At 41.2% G+C, this 21,646-nt stretch overlaps 1 protein-coding gene across 2 annotated transcripts in view; it reads right to left on the reverse strand.

Moving 5' to 3' along the window:
• TTC1 (tetratricopeptide repeat domain 1) overlaps nucleotides 1–20,590 on the reverse strand; it is a 32,746-nt gene extending 12,156 nt beyond the window's left edge. For both annotated transcript variants that reach the window (XM_006089058.3, XM_023754074.1), the window contains exons 1-4: nucleotides 20,477–20,590; nucleotides 18,969–19,331; nucleotides 3,887–3,947; nucleotides 2,690–2,802 (exon numbers count right to left, since the gene is read on the reverse strand). In XM_006089058.3, the coding sequence (XP_006089120.1) occupies nucleotides 2,690–2,802; nucleotides 3,887–3,947; nucleotides 18,969–19,301 (507 nt within the window). In that variant the 5' untranslated portion in view covers nucleotides 19,302–19,331; nucleotides 20,477–20,590. The remainder of the gene's footprint in view (nucleotides 1–2,689; nucleotides 2,803–3,886; nucleotides 3,948–18,968; nucleotides 19,332–20,476) is intronic.
• Nucleotides 20,591–21,646: the final 1,056 nt, after the last annotated feature.

The raw sequence follows: 21,646 nt of genomic DNA on the forward strand, positions 1-21,646 counted from the left end.
AGCTTTCTATAAATCCAGGACTCACAATTTCATATCTTAAAGTTCTGAAAAGGAGTGGCTCTTTACAACTGATGTGCACATCTGCTGTGATGGTATTCTTTGTGCCCCTAAGTAAGCCTTATTAAGCTGCAGTGCGTCTTAGGAACAGTTGACGCCTTTGCGGATCAGGAACAGTGGCTTTTTACTGCAGAATCCTCTGCTTCAGGCTGAGTCTGCTAACAGCTCAGGGGACCCAGGTGTTGCCTGCTGCTTAGAGTGAAAATCTGCAAAGTGGGGCATGTGGAAAAAAACCAGAACTTCTTTACCACCCTTCCATAACTTCTATTAGTCTATATATATATATATAAGTCAAAGTACATAATATATAAGGAATGTAGTTTTAAAAAACTTAATCTGCTCTTTTAGGGCTCTCTCTTGTGGAGGCAGGCACAGACCTGACACTCTGCCCTCAACCGTCTGCCTTTTCTCTCTCCAGACATGAAATGTAAAGCTTGGCCGGGCGCATTCAGTCAGGGATGCTGAGCCTGCAAACTTGCCTTTCAGAAATTCTTCTTAAAGCAGTGAACCCATCACCTCCGTGAATAAACTCAGAATATGGTCCTTAATTGTTCAAATGCATTAATCCTGGACATTTCCAAGTTACCAATTTTTGAATCTTCTTAAAAATATCAAAGAGTGCAACTTAAAAGAACAAAACAATCACCCATCCACCCCACTGGCAAACCTATCTTTTGTAAAGGAAATGATCACAGAGCAACTCTCTCCTGCGTTCTCCTCGCATGTGACAAAGACCACACATTGCCCTAACTCAGAACCAGGTGATTATACTAGCCCGAGCCTAGCAATACCAATAACTTGGCAACTGTGGAAACAAAGAATCCCAGTCCCAGGAGCCAGATGGGCATGGTGCATTTCCTTTGACACTGAAGGTGCCCTCAATTCCATTTAGCAATGACAACTTCCAGTCTGAGAACGGGACAAGATGTCTCCAAGAAGCAAAAGCGAAATAGGAGAGTTTCCAAGTTAGGTGTGAGTTCTGACTGATGCTGGATATATTAATGAGTAATGTTTAAATACACTTAATTATTTTATTTCCCCTAATATGTCTGTTTATATACTCTAGAATTATTCTCTAATGCCACATGCATCACCCCCAAACTACTTCACTTTGGAGACTGAATCCAATAATAAAACAAACCAAGTTCTGGTTTTAAAAAAACAACATCTTTCTGCACAACTAAACCATCCTGGATTCCCCCCCCCCCCCCCCCCCGCCTTTCTTTAAACCTGGTTATCCAAAGAGACTTTGGTAGCAGCACTAGAGAATTTCAGGCAACGTCAATGAGAAAGTGACGTGGATACCTGATCTAAACAAATAAAAAGACCACTCTGCCCAAGCTAGGGCCTGCTTCGTGGTTGCGTACAGGTATGTTACATAACCCACTCTTTGAGCTTTGGACACAAGTAACCATAGTTAAACAAGTGTAGTGTTTTTTTAAAAAACTCCTATCATTTCAATCCAGCAAAATCTACTATGTTAACTAAATAGGAAATCAGACAAAACTAACTTTTAATACCAACATGGTACAAAAGAAATACAACTACACTCTTTTCTATTCTACATTCACCCTGCTACACCAGGTTCTCGAGCCTTTAGAAATGCAAAATGTTCCTGAACTTTCCCTGACTCCTATCTTGCTGTTAAGGGCACCACTCATTCCAACTGGTGGACATTTTTCTCCACGTCATACTTTCAACAGGAAAATCAGACCCTCTGGAAGAAGCATCGAGAAATCCCAAGTTTTAACCAGTGCTTCCCTCGGGTCTTTATCTAGACTCCCAGAGCCTAAAACAAGCCGTTGTAGCTATTCCAAGCCATGCGCCACTAAGGTCTTTGCTTCATTAACCTTCCCTAGTTTGGTGGAAACTTTGGCAGTCTTCTTTCTGTAAAGTGTTCCCTCAGCCGCTTTAATGAGGAATGTTAACAGTAATCTGACTCAAGCTTTAAAAATACGTTTCTATCTTTCTTGTGCCCTTTATATCAGGGAAATATATGAGCAGGAAAAGGGAGACACCAACGTTAAGGCCCTATGTGAGTTTTTGGAGAGAAGCTATCCTACAAATACACTGCAAGTCCGTGTGCTTCTTAAAAAAAGAAAAGGTCAATGTGTGGCGGGCCGGCACGGCCATAGCATACTCAGCCCCACATTGGGCACCTCATGTGCCACGCCAGCTCAGCCAGGTTCGGTGACCCTGAGAGGGGGCGCTGAGGGATTGAGAAAAGACAGACAAGAGAAGAAAGCTGGGTCTGGGTGGGACGCTGTCCTCTCTGATGGAGAGATAGCGAGAGTGCCACGGACTGCAAGCCGTGTCTTTATTTTATAGCCAAATTCCACGAGGCAAAGTAAGGGCGTGGTCAAGATGTTTACAACATTCTCGTGTGTTTCGATCCTACTCAATTACATGCACCTGAACTCTATCAAGCCTACATCACTCAGACACGTGGGGCCACGTGTGCGGACCACAGGTTCAAGCTTACAACTATAGCTGTTGGCTATAATTGCGCCGGGAGGGCTTTGCCCTCCAAGCTGGGACTTGCACGTGGCCATGAGAGGACTGTGCCCTCTCATTAGTCCGAGGCTTGAACCTGTCCAAACATAGTAGCCACTTTCCACACAATGTCACATACCTGTTTCATCCTTGCAGCAGCTCTATTTGAAAACAGAATAGACCTGTCTTTCTGGAAGCAGGATGGGCACATTTGAAGGGCTTGGCTGTAAGAACGTTCAGCTTCTATGTAATCTGAGAATAAGGTAAAAGGTGAGAGGTTATTATTTTATTCCTGATAGACTGTCTTCCATAGGATCTCAGAGTGCATAGCCTTCCAGTCACAGGACAAAGGTCTCCAACAGAACACTCCAAACGTTCAGCTTCCATATGGCTTATCAATTTAGTAAGGAGCTTTGAGAGGGGTCTGGGAACTGGACAGATGAAAGAGACTGAAGTCTGGGATTAATGGCCTGTTGACTAAAGACCTTAAAAGAGAAAGTGGTAATAAATTTATATATTCATTGCCACACAGAATAATCAGGGTCCTAAAGGAAAATTGTCTATTCACGCCTTTCTCAGGTTAGAAATACTTAATACTAAAATACAAAGAGATACGTTTTCAAAATCAGAACCATTAGTTCTCTTAGAACAACAGAAGTGATGACTGATTAAACCAGGATGTAAGAAACAAATTTTTAAACCTAAAAATAACTAGGGAGAAATGTTACTACTCCTAGATTTTTAAAGCCATCTACCCTTTATGATGTGGCAAAGGCTATCATAAGATCAAACAGTTGCCCAAAGTATTGGAATGAGCCCGACTTATTCCTAAGTCTATGGAGGAAACCCAGAAGGACATGAAGAGCACCTCTCTGCTTACAGCATCCAAAGAAAAAGGCACATGAAAGCGCAGCCCAAGTACAAGCAGGATTCCTCCCTGGGCCCTGCCAGACCCGCGGCTGGTTTTTATAGGCTATTCAAAGTGAGGAATGGGGCCCTGGTTTTGCAGCAGTGCAGCAGAGAGCCTGTTAACATTCCAGGTTAGAGATCTCCAAAGCCACAGCTGAAGAGTTTTCCTCCCAATTTCTGGATTTATAGAGATTGGATTATAGAAAAGAAGAACTATGCCTGTGTCAAGAGACACATGGTAACTGGTCACTGTCAGCTGAGAACGATTTGAACCTGGTAAAAAACAATATTGTAAATGCTGGAAGGCAGAATGTATTGAAAGCAGTTTATTTGCTAGTTGTTTCCAAATGTTCTTTGGGGCTTTCTCCAGACTCTACGAAAGAAAAAGAAGAGTGAGAAGACATCAGTGCTGAAACCGTTCTCTTACCTCCTTTCTTAAATTGCTCATTTCCCTCCTCCTTCAGTCTAGTGCTCTCTTCTCTTCTTTTCTAAAAGAGACCAGAGATTGACAGAATTTGTCACAATATTACTGTAAGTGAACAAAAAAGGTCAGCTTTCTTTACATATCAGCCTATTTAATAGGCAGCAACTTGACTTTTAAAAAAAAGTGTGTATGTATGTATGTGTGTGTGTGTGTATATATATATATGAATATGTATATATACACACACACACACACACATACATATTTATATTTCAGTGAGGAAGGGAGAGGGAGAGGGAGATAGAAACATCAATGATGAGAGAGAATCATCAATCAGCTGCCTTCTACATGCCCCACACTGGGGATCAAGCCTGCAACGTGGGCATGTGGCCGGACCGGGAATCGAACCTGTGACCTCCTGGTTCAAAGGTCAATGCTCAACCACTGAGCCATGCCGGCCTGGCGAGCAATTGACTTTTGAGAATTGGGTCAGTTCTACCTAAATCTCCAACAGATATAGAAAAAAACACATAACTACCTGGCTAATCACCAACACATTCTTGATTGTGTTTAAAATGCAAACCGTAGGTTTCTTACGTTTCTATCTTTTGCACAGAATGGTAATTCAGGTATCATTTAATTTCTATTTATGCATACTGAAACTAAGCAACACATCCACTGGTATACACACCACTGTAAATTCAAAATCCGGATCTGGTGTTTATTGATCGCATGATCTTGGATGACTTCCGGATCTTTCTGAGCCTTACTTTCTTCATCTAAGAAATGAGGCTTTAATACTTTTATGGACTAATGTGATAATGTACATAAGGCTCCCAATACAATGCCTAGCAAGTAAGTGTTCACTAAATATGAGCTATGATTTTTCTGTAAAATAAGTAATTTAATACTTACTTAGCTACAACTGTGGTTTGTGTCATGAAGGAGACACAGGTATGATGGCAGAGTGCATTGTGGGGGGCATGCCTCACCTGCAGGGTCAGGGCAGTATGCTGCCAGCAGGCTAACAGGAGGAAATTTGAAGAGACCTAGATAAACAAATCTCCCTTTTCTTAGCTTCTTCTAACAACTCAGAAATTCACACAGATGGCAGAGCACCCATCAAACTCAAAGGCCAAGTGAATGTTACTCGGCAGAGCAAAGACTACACAGGCCGAGTCTCTGTGCTTCCAGCCCGATCATCGGGGAACACAAGCAGAAGCAGCAGAAGTAGCCCCCCACTTGCCGCCTTCTGACAGTGTTTTTTTTTTTGTTTGTTTTTTTAAAACAAAATCTCCTTCATTCTTGAGTCTTCTGACTAAATAAACATTTCAAAGGCAGGAAACACAGTTAGCAGGACATTTCACTTACAGGAGAAGCCTGGAGCCTAAATAACTGATACTCTTAAGATTAGAAACCAAAGTGAAACTGTTATGTCTCTGGAGATTTGTAAATATGCTGCTGGGTGCTTCCCGATGCCTTGTTGTTATTATACTCCGGATGAAATAGAGCACTTGATGAACCTCAATAAAGAGACTAAACGGTAGGTATACACTGAATTTAATATTTATGGTCTCTACTATGTGCTAGATGCACAGCAGATACAATAACTCATTTTTAGATATAATATATCTGAAGAAGGGCTATTCTAAGGAAGTAGAAAAAAAATAAAATGGGAGGTGGTGATGGAACTCAAATATAAGCATAGAAAACAGACAGGAATCAAGGCAGCTCAGTTAAGTCAAGAAGTAAGAAGACACTAAGTGTCCTTTAGCTGAAGAGTCTGGACAAGACAGGCTTGTAATAGCAGCAAATGAATCCTAACCATTCCTCTTTCTTTGCTCCACCCAGATTCAAAGTCTGGATCAGTGGCATCAAATGAGCCAAGTGTATGTCACATGCCTTGGCTGTCACACAATGGAGTGAGGGACATTGAGTACTGTCACTCAAGATTACAACACAGAAAAATTCCTCCAAATATGAAGGGGGGTTGGATGCGTAAGCCAAGAAAACTCCATAATAAATCTAGTTAAGAGTTATTTCAACCCTGAATAGCTAAAGCAACCTTGAGAAAGAACAAAGCTGGAGGCATTTCACTATCTGATTTCAAACTCTTTTACAAAGTTATAACAATTAAGACAGTATGGAACTGGCATAAAAACACACACATAGGTCAATGGAACAGAGCAGAGACCAGAAATAAACCCAAGCATACATGGTCAATTAATTTATGACAAAGGAACCAAGACTATACAGTGGAGAAAGGACTGTATCTTCAATAAATGGTGTTGGGAAAACTGTATAGCCACATACGAAAGATCTTGGTGTTGATTTTCTGAATCTGACATCAAAAGCAAACACAACAAAAGCCAAAATAAATAAGTGGGTCTACATCAAACTTAAAAGCTTCTGCACAGCACAGGAAATCGTCAACAAAAATGAAAAGGCAATCTACTGAATGGGAGAAAATATCTGCAAATCATGTATCAGATAAGGGTTGATATCCAAAATATATTTTTAAAAGCTCATACAACTTAATGGCACCCCCCCCCCAAATTTTCATTAAGAGAACCCAAACAGACATTTTCCCAAGATATACAGATGGCCAACAGATATATGAAAAGATGTTCATCATTAGTTATTAGGGAAATACAAATCCAAACCACAATGAGATATCACCTCACATCTGTTAGAATGGCTATTATCAAAAAGACAAAAATAAGTGCTGGAGAGGATGTGGAGAAAAAACCCTCTTACACTGCTGGTGTAAACTGGTGCAGCCACTATGGAAAACACATGAAGGTTCTTTAAAAAATCAAGAACAGAACTACAATATGACCCAGAAAGCTTCTGGGATCTATCCCCCAAATTTGAAAACATTTATTCATGTACCTCTATGTTGACTGCAACACTTACAATAGCCAAGACATGAAAACAACCCAAGTGTCCATCGATGGATGACTGGATAAAGAAGATGTGGTACATATATATAATGAATACTACTGAGCCATAAAAAAGATGAAACATTGCCATCTGCAACAACATGGATGCACCTTAGAGTATTATGCTAAGTGAAATAAGTCAGATGGACTCATGTGGGATATAAAACAAAAAGCAACAAATGAACAAACAAAACAAAAATAAACTCATACTTACAGACAACGGAATGCTAGTTACCAGAAGGGAAGAGAGGTAGGGGGAGGGCAAAGTGAGGAAAGGGGGCAAAATGTATGGTAAGGGAAGGACACTAGACTTTGGGGTAAGCATGCAAGAGTATACAGATGTTGAATTAAATGTTGTACATCTGAAATATAACATCCTATCTAATAAAAGAGTAATATGCAAATTGACCATCACTCCAATACACAAGATGGCCGCCCCCATGTGGACACAAGATGGCCTGCAGGGGAGGGCAGTTGGGGGGGACCAGCCCTGCAGGGGAGGGCAGCTGGGGGTGACCAGACCAGCAGGGGAGGGCAGTTGGGGGTGACCAGACCAGCAGGGGAGGGCAGCTAGGAGCAATCAGGCTGGCAGGGGAGGGTTAGGGGGTGATCAGGCTGGCAGGCAGAAGCAGTTAGGAGCAATCAGGCAGGTGAGCAGTTGGGGGCCAACAGTCCTGGATTGTGAGAGGGATCCCAGATTGGAGAGGGTGCAGGCTGGGCTGAGGAACACACCTGCTCCCCACCCCCATGCACGAATTTTGTGCACTGGGCCTCTAGTTTATATAATATTATTAACCAATGTTACCACAACAAATTTAATTTTTAAATTATGAAACAATTTCAATTAAGGTAAAAGTAAAGCCCTATAATTATTAGCAAATTCAGTCCATTAATTTTTAAAAAAATATATTTTATTGATTTTTTACAGAGAGGAAGGGAGAGGGATAGAGAGTTAGAAACATCAATGAGAGAGAAACATCGATCAGCTGCCTCCTGCACACCCCCTACTGGGGATGTGCCCGCAGCCAAGGTACATGCCCTTGACCAGAATTGAACCTGGGACCTTTCAGTCCGCAGGCCGACGCTCTATCCACTGAGCCAAACCGGTTACGGCTCAGTCCATTAATTTTAAATTAACACACACATACACACACCATATATCATTGTCCAATAAAGTTCTAACAGTGAAATGAAAAGTTGGTTTCACATTAGAAAATATATCAATGCAAGGTAACAAGTTAAAAGAGAAGATATGTTCTCATGAATAAATGCACCACAGGTCTTAAATAGATTATTTATTTACTAGAGGCCCAGTGTATGAAATTCATGCACGGGGTGGTGGTGGGGGGGTGTCCCCTCAGCCCAGCCTGCACCCTCTCCAATCTGGGACCCTTGGGGGATGCCTGACTGGCTCCTAATTGCTCGCCTGCCTGCCTGCCTGGTCGCCCCCAGCTGCCCCTCCTGCTGGCCTGGTCGCCCCCAACTGCCCCCTATGCCGGCCTGGTCACCCCTAACTGACCCCCCCGCCAGCCTGGTCGCCCCCAACTGCCCCTCCTGCTGGCCTGGTTGCCCCCAACTGCCCCCCCCTGCCGGCCTGGTCACGCCATGCAGCCTGCTGTTCAGTATTAGGTCATCTCTCACTAACCCCCTGCCGGCCTGATAGAAGGCAGCCATCTTGTGATGGTGTGAGGGTTAATTTGCATATTACATCTTTATTATATAAGATTTATCTTTTAATCTTTATTGTTGAAAGTATTACATAGGTCTTCCTTTTTAAATATATTTTTAAAGTTATTTTAAAAACACAAATTCTTTAGAGAAGGGCAATTCAAGTTAACGGAGTTTAATGTCCATCTTTTAAGAAATTTCTATCTCCTCTACTTTAACTCTAATTTGCAGCTACTTTTTGATCTAAATCTGTTCTCAAGTGCCAACTCATCAGGAATGTTCTGACCACTGATGAATCACTCAGCCTACCAGGTTAGGCTCTTGTAAAGTGTGTGTGAGTGCATGTGTGTTAAGAGTTTAATCATTCTTTAGTAAATTTAGAACATTAAGACCCCAATGGGCAAGGCACGCCCAGAAGGAATTACTACTGATTAAGGGCCAACCTGAGCAGCCAGCCCAAGAAAAGCTCATGGAGTCTTTATAACTAGCACCAAGAGTTGAACTGGCAGAAGGGCTCCATAACATATTTCTATGGCCATTATTCTCAGGAAGGCATTTCATTTTTTTGGCTGACCAATCACAACTCGGTGACCTATTAAGCAGCAAACACTGGAAAGAAGCCGCTGCTTCCACAGATTGTGTAAAGTGAGGATTAATGCAATTATCAATATCATGCTGAACATCTCCTTGGAAACAGCTAAAAATAGCACTCTGAAGAGAAAGCTGCACCAATTCCCAGCTGTGCCAAGAGACTAACTTGATTCCAGTACAAAGACTAGGGTTTATTCTGCTGCTGGAACAGTCTTTTCCCGAAGGATGGCATGCATACTGTGTAATGGTACTGGAATCCAAGGGCAGATTTTATAGTGTTAAGTCTTATTTAACATGCTAAGTGCCAGGGGCAGTCACACATAAATGACTGCTGATATTCTTCAGCATTATCAGGTGCAAATCAGTCCAAACTCTGGTCTAATGTGGTTAGGAGACTCTCACAGGGCTCAACAATGCCTTTTAACACATTCCAGAGAGGCCTCACAGAGAAACATCTGCTCTAGAATTCCATTCCATAACAGTGGGAATCAAAGAACTTTACAGGGCTCTGTACTCCTCACTCATCCCCATCACTGAAAACTCAGGGGAAATAGTGACATCAGTCTGCACTGTACAATCATCACAGGAACTGTCAAGGAAAACCCCAAAAAGACAATGCCCTTGATAAATGCAGTTTATTTCAACAGTTATTACCACAACTTCAAACTTTTCAGCCTGGTATTTAAAGTTCAGTACAACATACACTAGTATAGCATCTCACTGCTTAAAATCTGCTGTCACATACATAACTCATTTGCTTTGAAGACAATCCTAAGAGGAGGGCATGGAAGTATTTAACTATCAATTTTACAAGTAAGCAATCAAGATAGAAATCACTTGTTCTTTATACTACATTAAACTTTTATTGCAACCTACTCAACTTCACCTCCTGCTACCCTGCACAAGTCCTCTCTTCTAGACAGTCTGATTTCTTTGTTGTCTCTCAAAACTCACCATGCTTAATTTTCTTTTTTTTTTAAAATATATTTTATTGATTTTTTACAGAGAGGAAGGGAGAGAGATAGAGAGTTAGAAACATCGATGAGAGAGAAACATCGATCAGCTGCCTCCTGCACATCTCCTACTGGGGATGTGCCTGCAACCCAGGTACATGCCCCTGACCGGAATCGAACCTGGGACCTTTCAGTCCGCAGGCCGATGCTCTATCCACGGAGCCAAACCGGTTTCGGCACCATGCTTAATTTTCATTCCATTCTTTTGTTTATTCAAACAATGCCCTTGTTTCTCTTCCATATCTTCCCCTGACTGTCCAAACCAAATTTTCCTATTTTCCTAGTCTAGCACAAAATCTACCTCCTCTCCAGGACCACCTTTCACTTCCTTCCCACATGATCTTCCTTTGAATGCAGACTGTACATAATTTCTCTACTTTGGAAATTCAATTCTGCTTCAAAAAAAATGTTTTTAATTGTGAGATAATAAAAGCACTCAAAAAAAAATTTGGAATGGTACTTAATGCTTAAATAGTTTCATGGGTTGTAAAACACTGCACACCCCTTAGACCTGGGCAAGAGGGGCCCCTGTGAAGGCCTTCTGACCACAATCTTCCTCCCATGGGCCCTTTTCAGACCATGCTCCAGGAGTTCCTGCCTACATCTCCCCAGTCCACTTCCAGGATCTACATGGGCCTCTGCCTGGGTCTGTCCGCATGCTTTAGGTCAGTGAATACAACTGACTTAAAGAACTTTACTGGGCTCTGTACTCCTCACTCATCGTTAACTTGGAGCTTACAAGTGTATATGCCTTTTATCACTATTTTAAATATATTTAAAAATAACCTTTGAGGCAGAATTGAATTCCCAAATTAGAGACACTTTTTAGTCTGCATTCTAAGGAAGATCATTAAATTTATTTTAAAATATTCTCTTAAATAATCTTGCAGTGAGCATGTATTTAATAGACAACAGGGAGAAAGCCAAGAGGTTCACACCAGCAATTTCCATATTGTAAATCTATCAGCAGCTTTCTGCTGCCCCCTGCAGCTTTGTAAAGTAATTGCTACAAATGAATCATGTTTAAGTTAAGCATAGTCACCCAGAGACCAATCACATCTAGGTAAAGCAGCGGTTCTCAACCTGTAGGTCGAGACCCCTTTGGTGGTCAAATGACCCTTTCACAGGGGTCGCCTAAGACCATCCTGCATATTAGATATTTACATTACGATTCATAACAGTAGCAACATTACAGTTATGAAGTAGCAACGAAAATAACTTTATGGTTGGGTCACAACATGAGGAACTGTATTTAAAGGCCAGAAGGTTGAGAACCACTGCGGTAAAGGAAGGGTTGAAAAAAAATACATACTGGTTAAAGGGCTGGAAAATGGAGGCACATGCAACAACTTTCTGCTTGAGTCCAATCTAGGTGGGATGAGAAAACTATACACTGAAACTGCAAGGACACCAGCCCCACGAATTATTCTGAAAGGGAATTCTTCACCGTTAAAAAATAAACAAATGCTCAAGTCTTGTTTTCTTTGAAATTGGACATCAGTTGCTTTCCACATACACATTTGTTTTTTCCACAAATCCCTTCGAAGCCCTCTACGAAGCCTGGAGGGAGGATCTCTGGATTTAAGCTGTAGTGGGAACCTGACTCTCATTGTCTTATTTTGCTGAGGAGAGATGATTCATCTATGAGGAATTAATCTTGAAAATATTCCCTTGTTTTTTAACTCAGAAAAATTCTATTTCCAAAACCTCAATTAATAGAAATAAATTTTCTTATTTTGGTATTGCTTAAATTCCACCCAGTAAGTCCTCTTTAGACACTGAGCACATATGAGGGTTAAAAGAAAAAAATCCTATTAGTAAACTATTCTTCTGATGTTGGATGCAGTCAATATACCGGTTAGGTCATTACTTCGCTCTGGAAGTTTAGTCATCTGTATCAACCTGGCTCTCTGGCTCCCAAGTGTGGCCACAGTTCTCCCAATATCAAAATGACTTGGGGATGCTTGTTGACGAAGGAGATCCCTGGCTGCCACCCCACCAGCCTGTGGTCTCAGACACTTCTCAAGGCTTTGCACGGTTACAAAGTTTCCTGTGATTCTTAGGCACAATAAAGTTTGAGAAGCACTGAAGGACACTTTACCTCTTCCATCAGCAGGTAATCTAAAGATAATTAACTTCCAAATGTCTTGGAGTAAACAAGCCTTATTTCTCCTGGTTTAAACTCAGGAACAGAAATCTAAGGTCCCTTCAGTTCTTAAATTCTAGGATTTCATTTAATCATTTGTCAATAGCGTTCATAAACCTAATACTGGTGAACTCTAAGAAATTAATAAATAAGACAATCTTAGTTCCAATAAATCAGAAAGATTTTCCTATGAGGTTAACAAAATATGCAGGCCACTATAGAAAACCAACCAGGAGAATGTTCTCTGCAAACACGCCACTCTAACAGCACTGGTAACATTATAAAAATAATGCAATGAGGTAAGGTAGCAGAAACATGGAAATCAGAAGGATCAAGTACGATAGGATTTAGGAAAAATGAGAGGAGGAAAAGGATGGATATAAAACGTCTGTTCTAAACCAATACTGCAATAATGGTTCCTGGTTAAAAATAAAACAGTCTTAGAGGAAAGAATAATCCTTTACTTTTCCAGAGCCTAAGGAAAATGTTTTAAAATCCCAGAAGCCATGCGCTCTGGGTCCATGTTCACCAAGTAAGACTTCTGTATCCCTTACTTACATGGATCTATGTATGTATCGACTATGTGTAAATGAACACATAGCAACTGGCACTACGGAGCAAACCCATGAAAATGGCTAAATCTGCATTTTGCTTACAGATTAACTTCATCTTGACTCTGGCTTATCCATCTGTTTCCTATTGGAATAAGCTTGAAATTCCTTATCACGACTCAGTGTTCCATAATCAGACCCTCACTTACTTCATCACCTCACCCTCCTCCTCAATCACTACTCCAGCTAACTGGCCTGGCTCTTTAATTCCTTGCATGCCAAGGGTATACCAAAGCTAATAGTTACCTTAGAGCCTTTACATGTTTGTTAACACATCTGACTCCTTTTTCCCTCCAAGTCTCTGCTGAAATGCCCCTTCCCCAGATTGGCCTTTTCTGATCTGGAATGGTCTTCCCATCCTCCCAACCCTCCCTACCCTTCATCACTTCATCTTATCTTTTCCATACCTCCCAACTAGAAATATACTTATGAGTGAAAAGAAACTCCCTCCATCTTTTTCACCATTGTATCCCTATGGACCTCAAACAATACCTGGCATGTGGAGAAATGCAAATATTTCTTGAATAAATGAATGAGATAAAAATCTCTATAACTTGTAAGACCAATTACTGGCCCTCATGAGGAAGATAACCATATGGTCCATTCAACAGCTATTTAATGAAGAAAGACTATGTGCAAGGTCCCGTGACTGTGGTCCTGAAACTGTTAGTGTGCATACGAATTACCCAGGAAACCCCCACTGAGGCCTCCATTGTGACAAGTAGTCGATAAAAGGCAAGTCTCTTGCAGGATCAATACCACCACAATACAGTATATCCTATAGGTCCCAGTACTATAAGCTTCTTGTGTCATAAGATTATAGTAATAATTCTCATCTCCTACCAGATCTGTCCTTTACCTCAGCCAAGCCTTCCAGAATCACTTATTTGCTTCACAGATCTACTACATCACAAATGTCAGCTAAAATCCCATTCCTCTGGGTCATCATGTCTACATTTAGGTTTTCACAGTTAAGATTTGTTGCTGAAATAAAAACACACATACACAAGTGCTTTCCTTAAGAGATTTTGCCTGTTTTTACCAAATCTTAACTGCCTTCCTCTTCCTTAATTCCTCGTGGTTTATGAATTCTGCCGAGAACTCACACTCTTGAGCCTAGATTATCTTCTCAGCCATCGGTCAAGTCGAGTCAGCTTGAATAACAGACTTAGGCTATTAACTGCTACGATATTTTGAATTAAAAAAGGTTCGCCACTTGCATCTATAGACACGTATGGCATACAAATGGTTAAGGGCCTCATGCTCTACCGACTGAGCTAGCCGGGCGCCTCAGACTTTGGCTATTGATACTTAATTCTGCCCAAGAGAGACATTCAACAAAATACAGATGTTATGATAGCACTTCTTTCTCAAATCCTCAAAGGTCAGTTTTATGTGCTTTCAGTAAAAAGTCCATCTTGGTTGTCAAGAATCAATTTTTATTTACATTCTCAAAATGGAATAACTTTTGTTGTTGTTGATTATAAATGTAACACATGCTTACTATAAAAAGCAACTATTGCAAAACTATATTAAAACGAACTTCCCCCAAATCAGACCCCTCAAAGCTACCCATTTTTCCTAATTTGGTGCATATCCTTCCAAATGTTCATGTATAAGCATATTTTCACATAGGTCTTTAATTAAAATGAACAATCACTGATGTCCTAAGACCTAACACCTTCCTTGTGTCTCCTCTAAGCTCAGTACTCACACTGAACACTTCTGTGACTAGCGTTTCTCCCACCCCAGGTAACTCCAACTCTATGAGGACCACCAGCTGATGTCCTACAATTTAACTCAACTCTGACACTACCTACTTAGAAACAGCAGCAGATCCCACAGGTTAAGGGGCTCAGTCCCCACAAGACTGGCCCCACACCACGCCCACTTCAGATGCTAACTTTAAGACCAGGCTGTCACCTCTGCTTTTGACCTACTGGCTCTCACTTGGAGGTTCCCATGACCTAATCCTCAGTTTCAATTAATTTGCTAGAATGACTCACAGAACTCAGGGAAACAATTTCCTTACTACATAACTGGTTTATTATAAAGAATGTAACTCAGGAACAGTCAGATGAAGAGATGCATAGAGCAAGATATGTGGGAAGGGGAACATACTAGTATATGCTCCTGAGTGTGTCACCCTTCCAGCACTTCCATGTGTTTATCAACTCAGTTCTCTGAACCCCATCTTTTTGGATTTTTAATGGAGGCTTCATTGGGTAAGAATGACTGACCAAATCTTGGGTCATCAGTCATTAACTCAAACTCCAGCCCCTCTTCCCTTTCAAGAGGTAGGGGTGGGTGGCACTGAAAGCTCCAAACTGACAACCAGACCTCATCCTTAGGGGCTTTCCAAAAGTCACCTGTTAACATGAACTTAGGTGTGGTTGAAAGGGGCTTGCTAAGAATAAAATACACCTTTATCTCTTATCACTTTGGAAATTCGAAGGGTTTTAGGTACTCGGTGCCAAGAACTGGACAATAACCAAATATATATTTATTACAAATCATATTATCACCCCTACTTAATTCATTTAACACTACATTACAGGCATTTTTCCATGTCATTTCTAAGATTTGGCTCCTTCTTAATGACTTCATTGCACACTACTGCATAAATATGCAAAAACATTTAAAGTGATACCCTCTAACATTTCTAGTTTTCCAAAATTATGATGCTGCAACACATCTTTCTATAAACATCTGTTCATATCTCTAATAACTTCCTTAAAATAAATGATAAGAGAATCAGAGGTTTAAAGCTGTGCTGTCCAATATGGTATTCACTAGCCACATGTGACTATTTTAATTAACTAAAATAAAAAATTGGAAAATTCAGTTTCTCAGCTATAATAGCCACATTTCAAGTGCTCAGCCAGATGACTGTTATTTTTTAATTAAATTTATTGGATGACATTGGTCAGATGACTGTTAAAATGCGGTAGCCGATGCCCAGTGGCTACCGTACTGGACAGTGTAAAAATAGAACATTCCCATCATTGCAGAAGGGTTCTATTGATAGCCCTGGGTCTAAAGAAAAAGTTCATATAAAAATATGATACCTATATCCCATAAAAATGATGTAGCAATGTTAACTCCCAACTCCTCTTTCTTGTCAATATGAGATCAATGTTCTCACCTAATACATGAGAGAAAAATGGTTTAATTTACATACACATTATTAAAGTCTTTTCACATTTTTGGGCCATTTGTGCTTATTTTTGTTGTTGAATTATCTGAAATTTGTCCATTTTAAGAATCAAGTTTAAAGACATCCTGTTCCCAATGACCTATAAAACCTAACCTATGTGCAGCAAGCAAAGAGACATTTCTTCAACTGTTTTCCTAATAATTATTTCACAAAGATATTTACCAAAACAGCATAAAAAATAGCTAACAGTAGTACTACAGTTAGCTAAAGGCTGTCTGCACTCTCATAGGTTGTTTTCTTACAGTGAAGTTAATGGTTTACATTTCTATAAAATAATGGCTATCGCTAGCATATTATTTCTAGGAGATATTGTTATAAACTTTCAAATTAAGCTATGAAAACATATGGGATGATATAAAGTATATAAAATGTTTGTTTTTTAAAAGTGATTATATTTATACAAAACTCTGGAACAGGAAAAACCAACCCATGGGATAGGAATCAGAACAGTGGTTCCCTTGGTTGGTAGGGGTTGGGAGAAGGAATGAATGGTCAAGTACATAAAGGGAGTGTCTGGCATGATGGAAATGTTCTTTTTAAAAAAAATGTTTTTATTGATTTTGATAGAGAGAGAAAGGGAGAGGGAGAGAAAGATAGAAACATCGATCAGCTGCCTTCCGCACACCCCTGGCCAGGGATTGAGCCTGCAACTTGGGCATTCCCAGACCAGGAATGGAACCAGGGACCTCCTAGTGTATAGATCAACACTCAACCACTGAGCAACACCAGCCAGGCAGAAATGTTCTCTTTCTTGATAGGGGTGTGAGTTACATACAGCTGTCAAAATTCAATGAACTGTACAGGACAGAACATAAACAGTTTCACTATATGTAAATTATATTGAATTTTTTAAAGTTTAAAAAGTATGTGCTGTTTAGAATATATAATTGATAGGCAATAAAAATTTTAAATATTTCTAGAACTTAAAATGTGATTTCCTGGCCAGGAGAGACAAAAAGTTTTGCAAATTGGAAATGGGGTGCAGACTATGTATAACACTTGAGCCAAACCACTCAACTGTCAAACCAACAACACTAGAAAATTCACTGTAGCCCTAACCGGTTTGGATCAGTGGATACAGCGTCAGCCTGGGGACTCAAGGGTCCCAGGTTCGATTCCGGTCAAGGGCACATACCTTGGTTGCGGGCACATCCCCAGTAGAGAGTGTGCAGGAGGCAGCTGATCGATGTTTCTCTCTCATCGATGTTTCTAACTCTCTATCCCTCTCCCTTCCTCTCTGTAAAAAATCAATAAAATATATAAAAAAAAGAAAAAAGAAAATTCACTGTAATATCAGGGCAAAATATATTAAGGCATCAGAAAATTGCTACCATTTAAACATACATATTTTTCTAAAGTCTACACCAGTGATATGGAAAATGAACCAAGCATTCACTTTCTGGAAAATCATTTCCCTAATGTCATCAAATAGCACTTGATTTAATTTTCCGAGTCATTTCTGCTGAGGAAGTTTATGAACTTGACTCATTTTTGCCCTTTATCCTCCTCTACTGGTGGCATACACTAGCACAAAAGCTAACACATGCATGTTAAAACCAATAGATTTAATATCTCGGCCCATTACCAATCTATCATAACCTGTTCAGCAAGTGAGCTCCTCAGAGGCTAAACTACAGGTCTTTTGTTGTTGTTAATCCTCACCCGAGGATAATTTTTCCATTGATTTTTAGAGAGAGTGGAAGGGAGGGAGGGAGGGAGAAGATGGGGGGGGGGGGGGAGAGAAACGCTGATGTAAGATAGATACATGGGTTGGTTCCCTCCCACATGCCTAGTTGCCTACTGCACACCAAAGCCAGGGAATGAACCTACAACCCAGGTACATGCCCTTGACAGAGAATCGATGCTCTACCACTGAGCCACACTGGCCAAGGCTAAATTGCAAGTCTTGTTCAAGTTCTGTGCAGACAAACTCAGATATTTTTTTTTAATTTAAATTCTTTCCTGTTTAAAAATATTACATATGTCTCCTTTTTCCCCCCAAGCTCAGATATTATGGTAACTCTTCAAAGGACCTTGCTCATGAGATCAGAAGGACATATGGAGGACACTAAGAGGAGGGGGCCCAGAGGCAAAGAAGCAGGAAGGTGTACACTGTATTAGTGTATTGGCTTTGTAAGAAAACAGCTAATTTTGTTATTAAATTCTACATTATATTTTCTTTGGCATCAAACAGATCTGGGTTTGAGAATCAATTCTGCCATTTATTAGATGGGTGATCTTGGGCCAGTTACTTTACCACTCTGAACTCTGTTCTCTTACAAAGGATGCTAACAGCATTTGTTTCATAAGGTGTGTTGTGAAGATTAAATGAAAACACAAGTAACATTTTTAGCTCAGCAGCTGGCACATTATAGGTGCTTAACAAATTATAGCTTCTATCATTATAGCTACTATCATACACAATTCCGTTTCTTGAGAACACTATATAAATGATACAGATCCCAGAAACTCCCCTCTAACCACCACCAGGATATTCAGGCAGTCATTTTTTGCTAACAAGGTACTAATATAAATAGGCAGCATTCCATAATTTTAAAATCTAACAATGTCCATTCCAAGAATTTCAGCAGCCAACTATAGGTAAGGTCCCCCCAAAAACTAAAAGGTTAGAAAATAATTATACAAGATGAATATAAGAAATCAAAGGTCACAGGAAAAAAATAAAATAAAATTTTTTGCTAAGCAGACACACTCTATGCTTCTCTGTCATGCTACTGACTTATCTCAGATGCATCACTACTAAAGCAATAAAGACACAGATGGGCAAGTTATTCTTAACCACACATGAAGCGGTGTATGATACAGTGTCAGCCCCATTTATTCACTTTAAAAAGCACTTTATGTGGCAGATCATGCACAGTAAGTAAAATACTTACCTGTTTCTCTTCATCTGGCATGTTTTTTTCCAGTTCGATTAGGTATTCCTCGTCGAGTTCGGAGGAATTCACATCATCATCAGGTTTGCTCTCAACCTTGTCCACTCCTGGTTCCTCCTTCTCAAATGAGGCACTGCAGTCGTGGAAGTGCTCCTCTTCGCCCTGGTCCTCCTGGGGGTGGGCCTCAACATCCTTGAGCAGCTTGCTCGGGGGCTGGTGATCTTTGGGATTAGAAACTGAAGGACCAGCACATTCTGCTTCCTGGGGATCTGAAACTTGCAAACCACTGAACAGGTCCTCTGGAACCCTACAGTTTTCTGACTTCTCCCCCATGCTGAACCAGTGAGGGAGGTGAAGCTGGTTCTGGAAAAACGGAACACACGTTGGGCGATGGTGCTTATATTCAAACACAATCCTCTCACACCCAAGCAAACTTCTCCATCAAAGCTCAAAACACACCCTAGCTGCCTTTTGTTAGAATTTATTATATATAAACAGTATCAGGAGCCCATGAATAATGCCAGATACCACTTTAACCGATATCCCTTTCAGAACGTCTTATAAGCAACAATAAGGGACCGATTTGAATGTGACTTCTACTTTCCAATGCTCGGAGGTTGGCCAAGAGCAAAAGAAAGGCAGAAGCTAAAACAATGGCAAGATAAATGAAGTGACCCGAAGGTTATTCAGAATGAAAACCCGGGCTCTAAATAAGAAACTACTCCCTGTCTTTCCAGTACCACCACACAAAGGTCAAGAATGAGTTTCTGGGGTAACCCATTTTGGGCTCCCTCCCTTGCAGCAGGAAGTCTGCATATCTCCCCCAAGCTTGGCCCCCCCCTCCCCGCAATAAATTTTGTTTTCTTCCCCTCCCCAAAAGAGTAAGTTTCTGGTGGAACTCAAAATGCAAAGTGATCACCAACTTCACCCCAATCCGAGAGACAGAGCCCGTGCAGGTTAACGTGGAAGGGGGGCCCTGGCCCAGGTGGTCCAAATGAGGGTCCCCGTGGGGGTCAAAATCAGGCACTAAATAAGAACGGTTCTCAACCCTGGGGGCACAGCGCAACACCTGGGACGCTTTAGTCCAGCTTTTACACCCCACAGATTCTGACTTATCGGTGTCGCTGGGTTAGGGCATCTGTCATTTTAAAAAGGCGTCCCCGGTGGTTCCAATGTGCAGCCCACTGAGAACCACTGCGGGAGACGCTGAGTCAGACGTCGCAGCCCCACCCTTTCGGTAGCAGCAAAATTACACCAACGACCGCTGGGTCGCGACGAACCCAAATTCGCCCCCGCTCGTCCCAAGCAAACTTAAAAAAACAGCACTATCCCAACAGGGAGACTGCGCCGCCACAGCAGTGCTCCGGTCTCCCCGCTCCCAGGTCTACCGGAAGAACGCAGGCGTCTGAGGCCCCGGTTTTAAGAAGGGGCCACGCCGCCCTTCCCAACGGTTCGTCCCCCGGCTGCGTCCCGCACCGACAACTAAAAACACCCAGCTGGCCACTCACCGCTTCACAGCTCCTCTCCTCACCTTCCCAGCCTCCGAGACCCTCTACTTCCGCTTAGTCAAGTACACTTCCGTCGGCGCCGGCCAATGGCGTCGCTGTTGGTAGAGCATTCTGGGAAATGTAGTGGAACGGCGCGATGTGACGTCACCGTACGGCAGGATTACCCGTGGCGGCGGCCATCTTGCGTTACGGCAAGACTCCGCGTCAGCACAAAGGAAAAGAGGCCGTCTCTGTGGTGTTCCTCTCCCTCCTTCACCTGACTGCCCTCACGCTAGCCATGTATGGAGGAATCCTGAAGCATAAACCTTATCCAAAAGCAAAGTCTTCCCTCTAATGGTCTTCAAAGTGTGCCTTTCAAGGCCCCGCTATATCAAAACAGTTTTCTAATAATACTGTTACTTGCCTTCCCCATAGTCCTTGGTGGAGTTTTCCAGAGGCTCAGCGGACTGGGTGCAGATCGCGCTATGAGAACCAGCTGTCTTCTATTAAAGCCAAAGATTTGCAAGCATGGAAAACAATGCTCCTCTTTTCACTACATGTAGTTTGTTTTGGAAAATATTTATAAAAAGATTATTTAAAGTTAGCGTATAATGGGTGTAGTGTTAACTTTAAAACACTGTAGTATTTACTGACTCATTTAAGTTTTAATTTCTAATACGGTGAATATTGACAGGTGTAGCCCACATAAACAAAAGCTCTCTGTGCTCCTCAGTAATATGTAAGAGGGTGATGAGGTCCTGGAACCACACGGACCTGCTGACCTCCCCGTTCATCCGAGGAGTGCTCATCAGACACCAGGAGCTCAGAGGTGAGGTTCCCGTAAGGGAGCCAGACAGGTAGCCGGCAGTGGCAGCAGAGGACTAAGTAAGTTTCTGCAGTTCCTTGCAGAGAGAGCTGGAGGGGCTGTTTCCGGAAGAAAGCAAACTTGTTTTTTGAATTTATGTCTACATGAGGTTATTCATACAATTCTATTTTTATGCAAGTCAAAAGTTTTAATATACCAAATGTAAACATTAAAAATGTATAAAAAATTTGAAACTAATATTTTTAATTTTTAAATATAGCAGGAACTTCGTAAATATAAGTGGTTAATCCTCTTATGACTTATAAGAAGTGCAGTTAATTAAATTTTGGTGATTTTAGGAGCAAAATAAATAATAAATATCCAAA

The sequence above is a fragment of the Myotis lucifugus genome, unplaced genomic scaffold (assembly GCF_000147115.1).
Source record: "Myotis lucifugus unplaced genomic scaffold, Myoluc2.0 scaffold_56, whole genome shotgun sequence".
NCBI classification, from domain to species: domain Eukaryota; kingdom Metazoa; phylum Chordata; class Mammalia; order Chiroptera; family Vespertilionidae; genus Myotis; species Myotis lucifugus.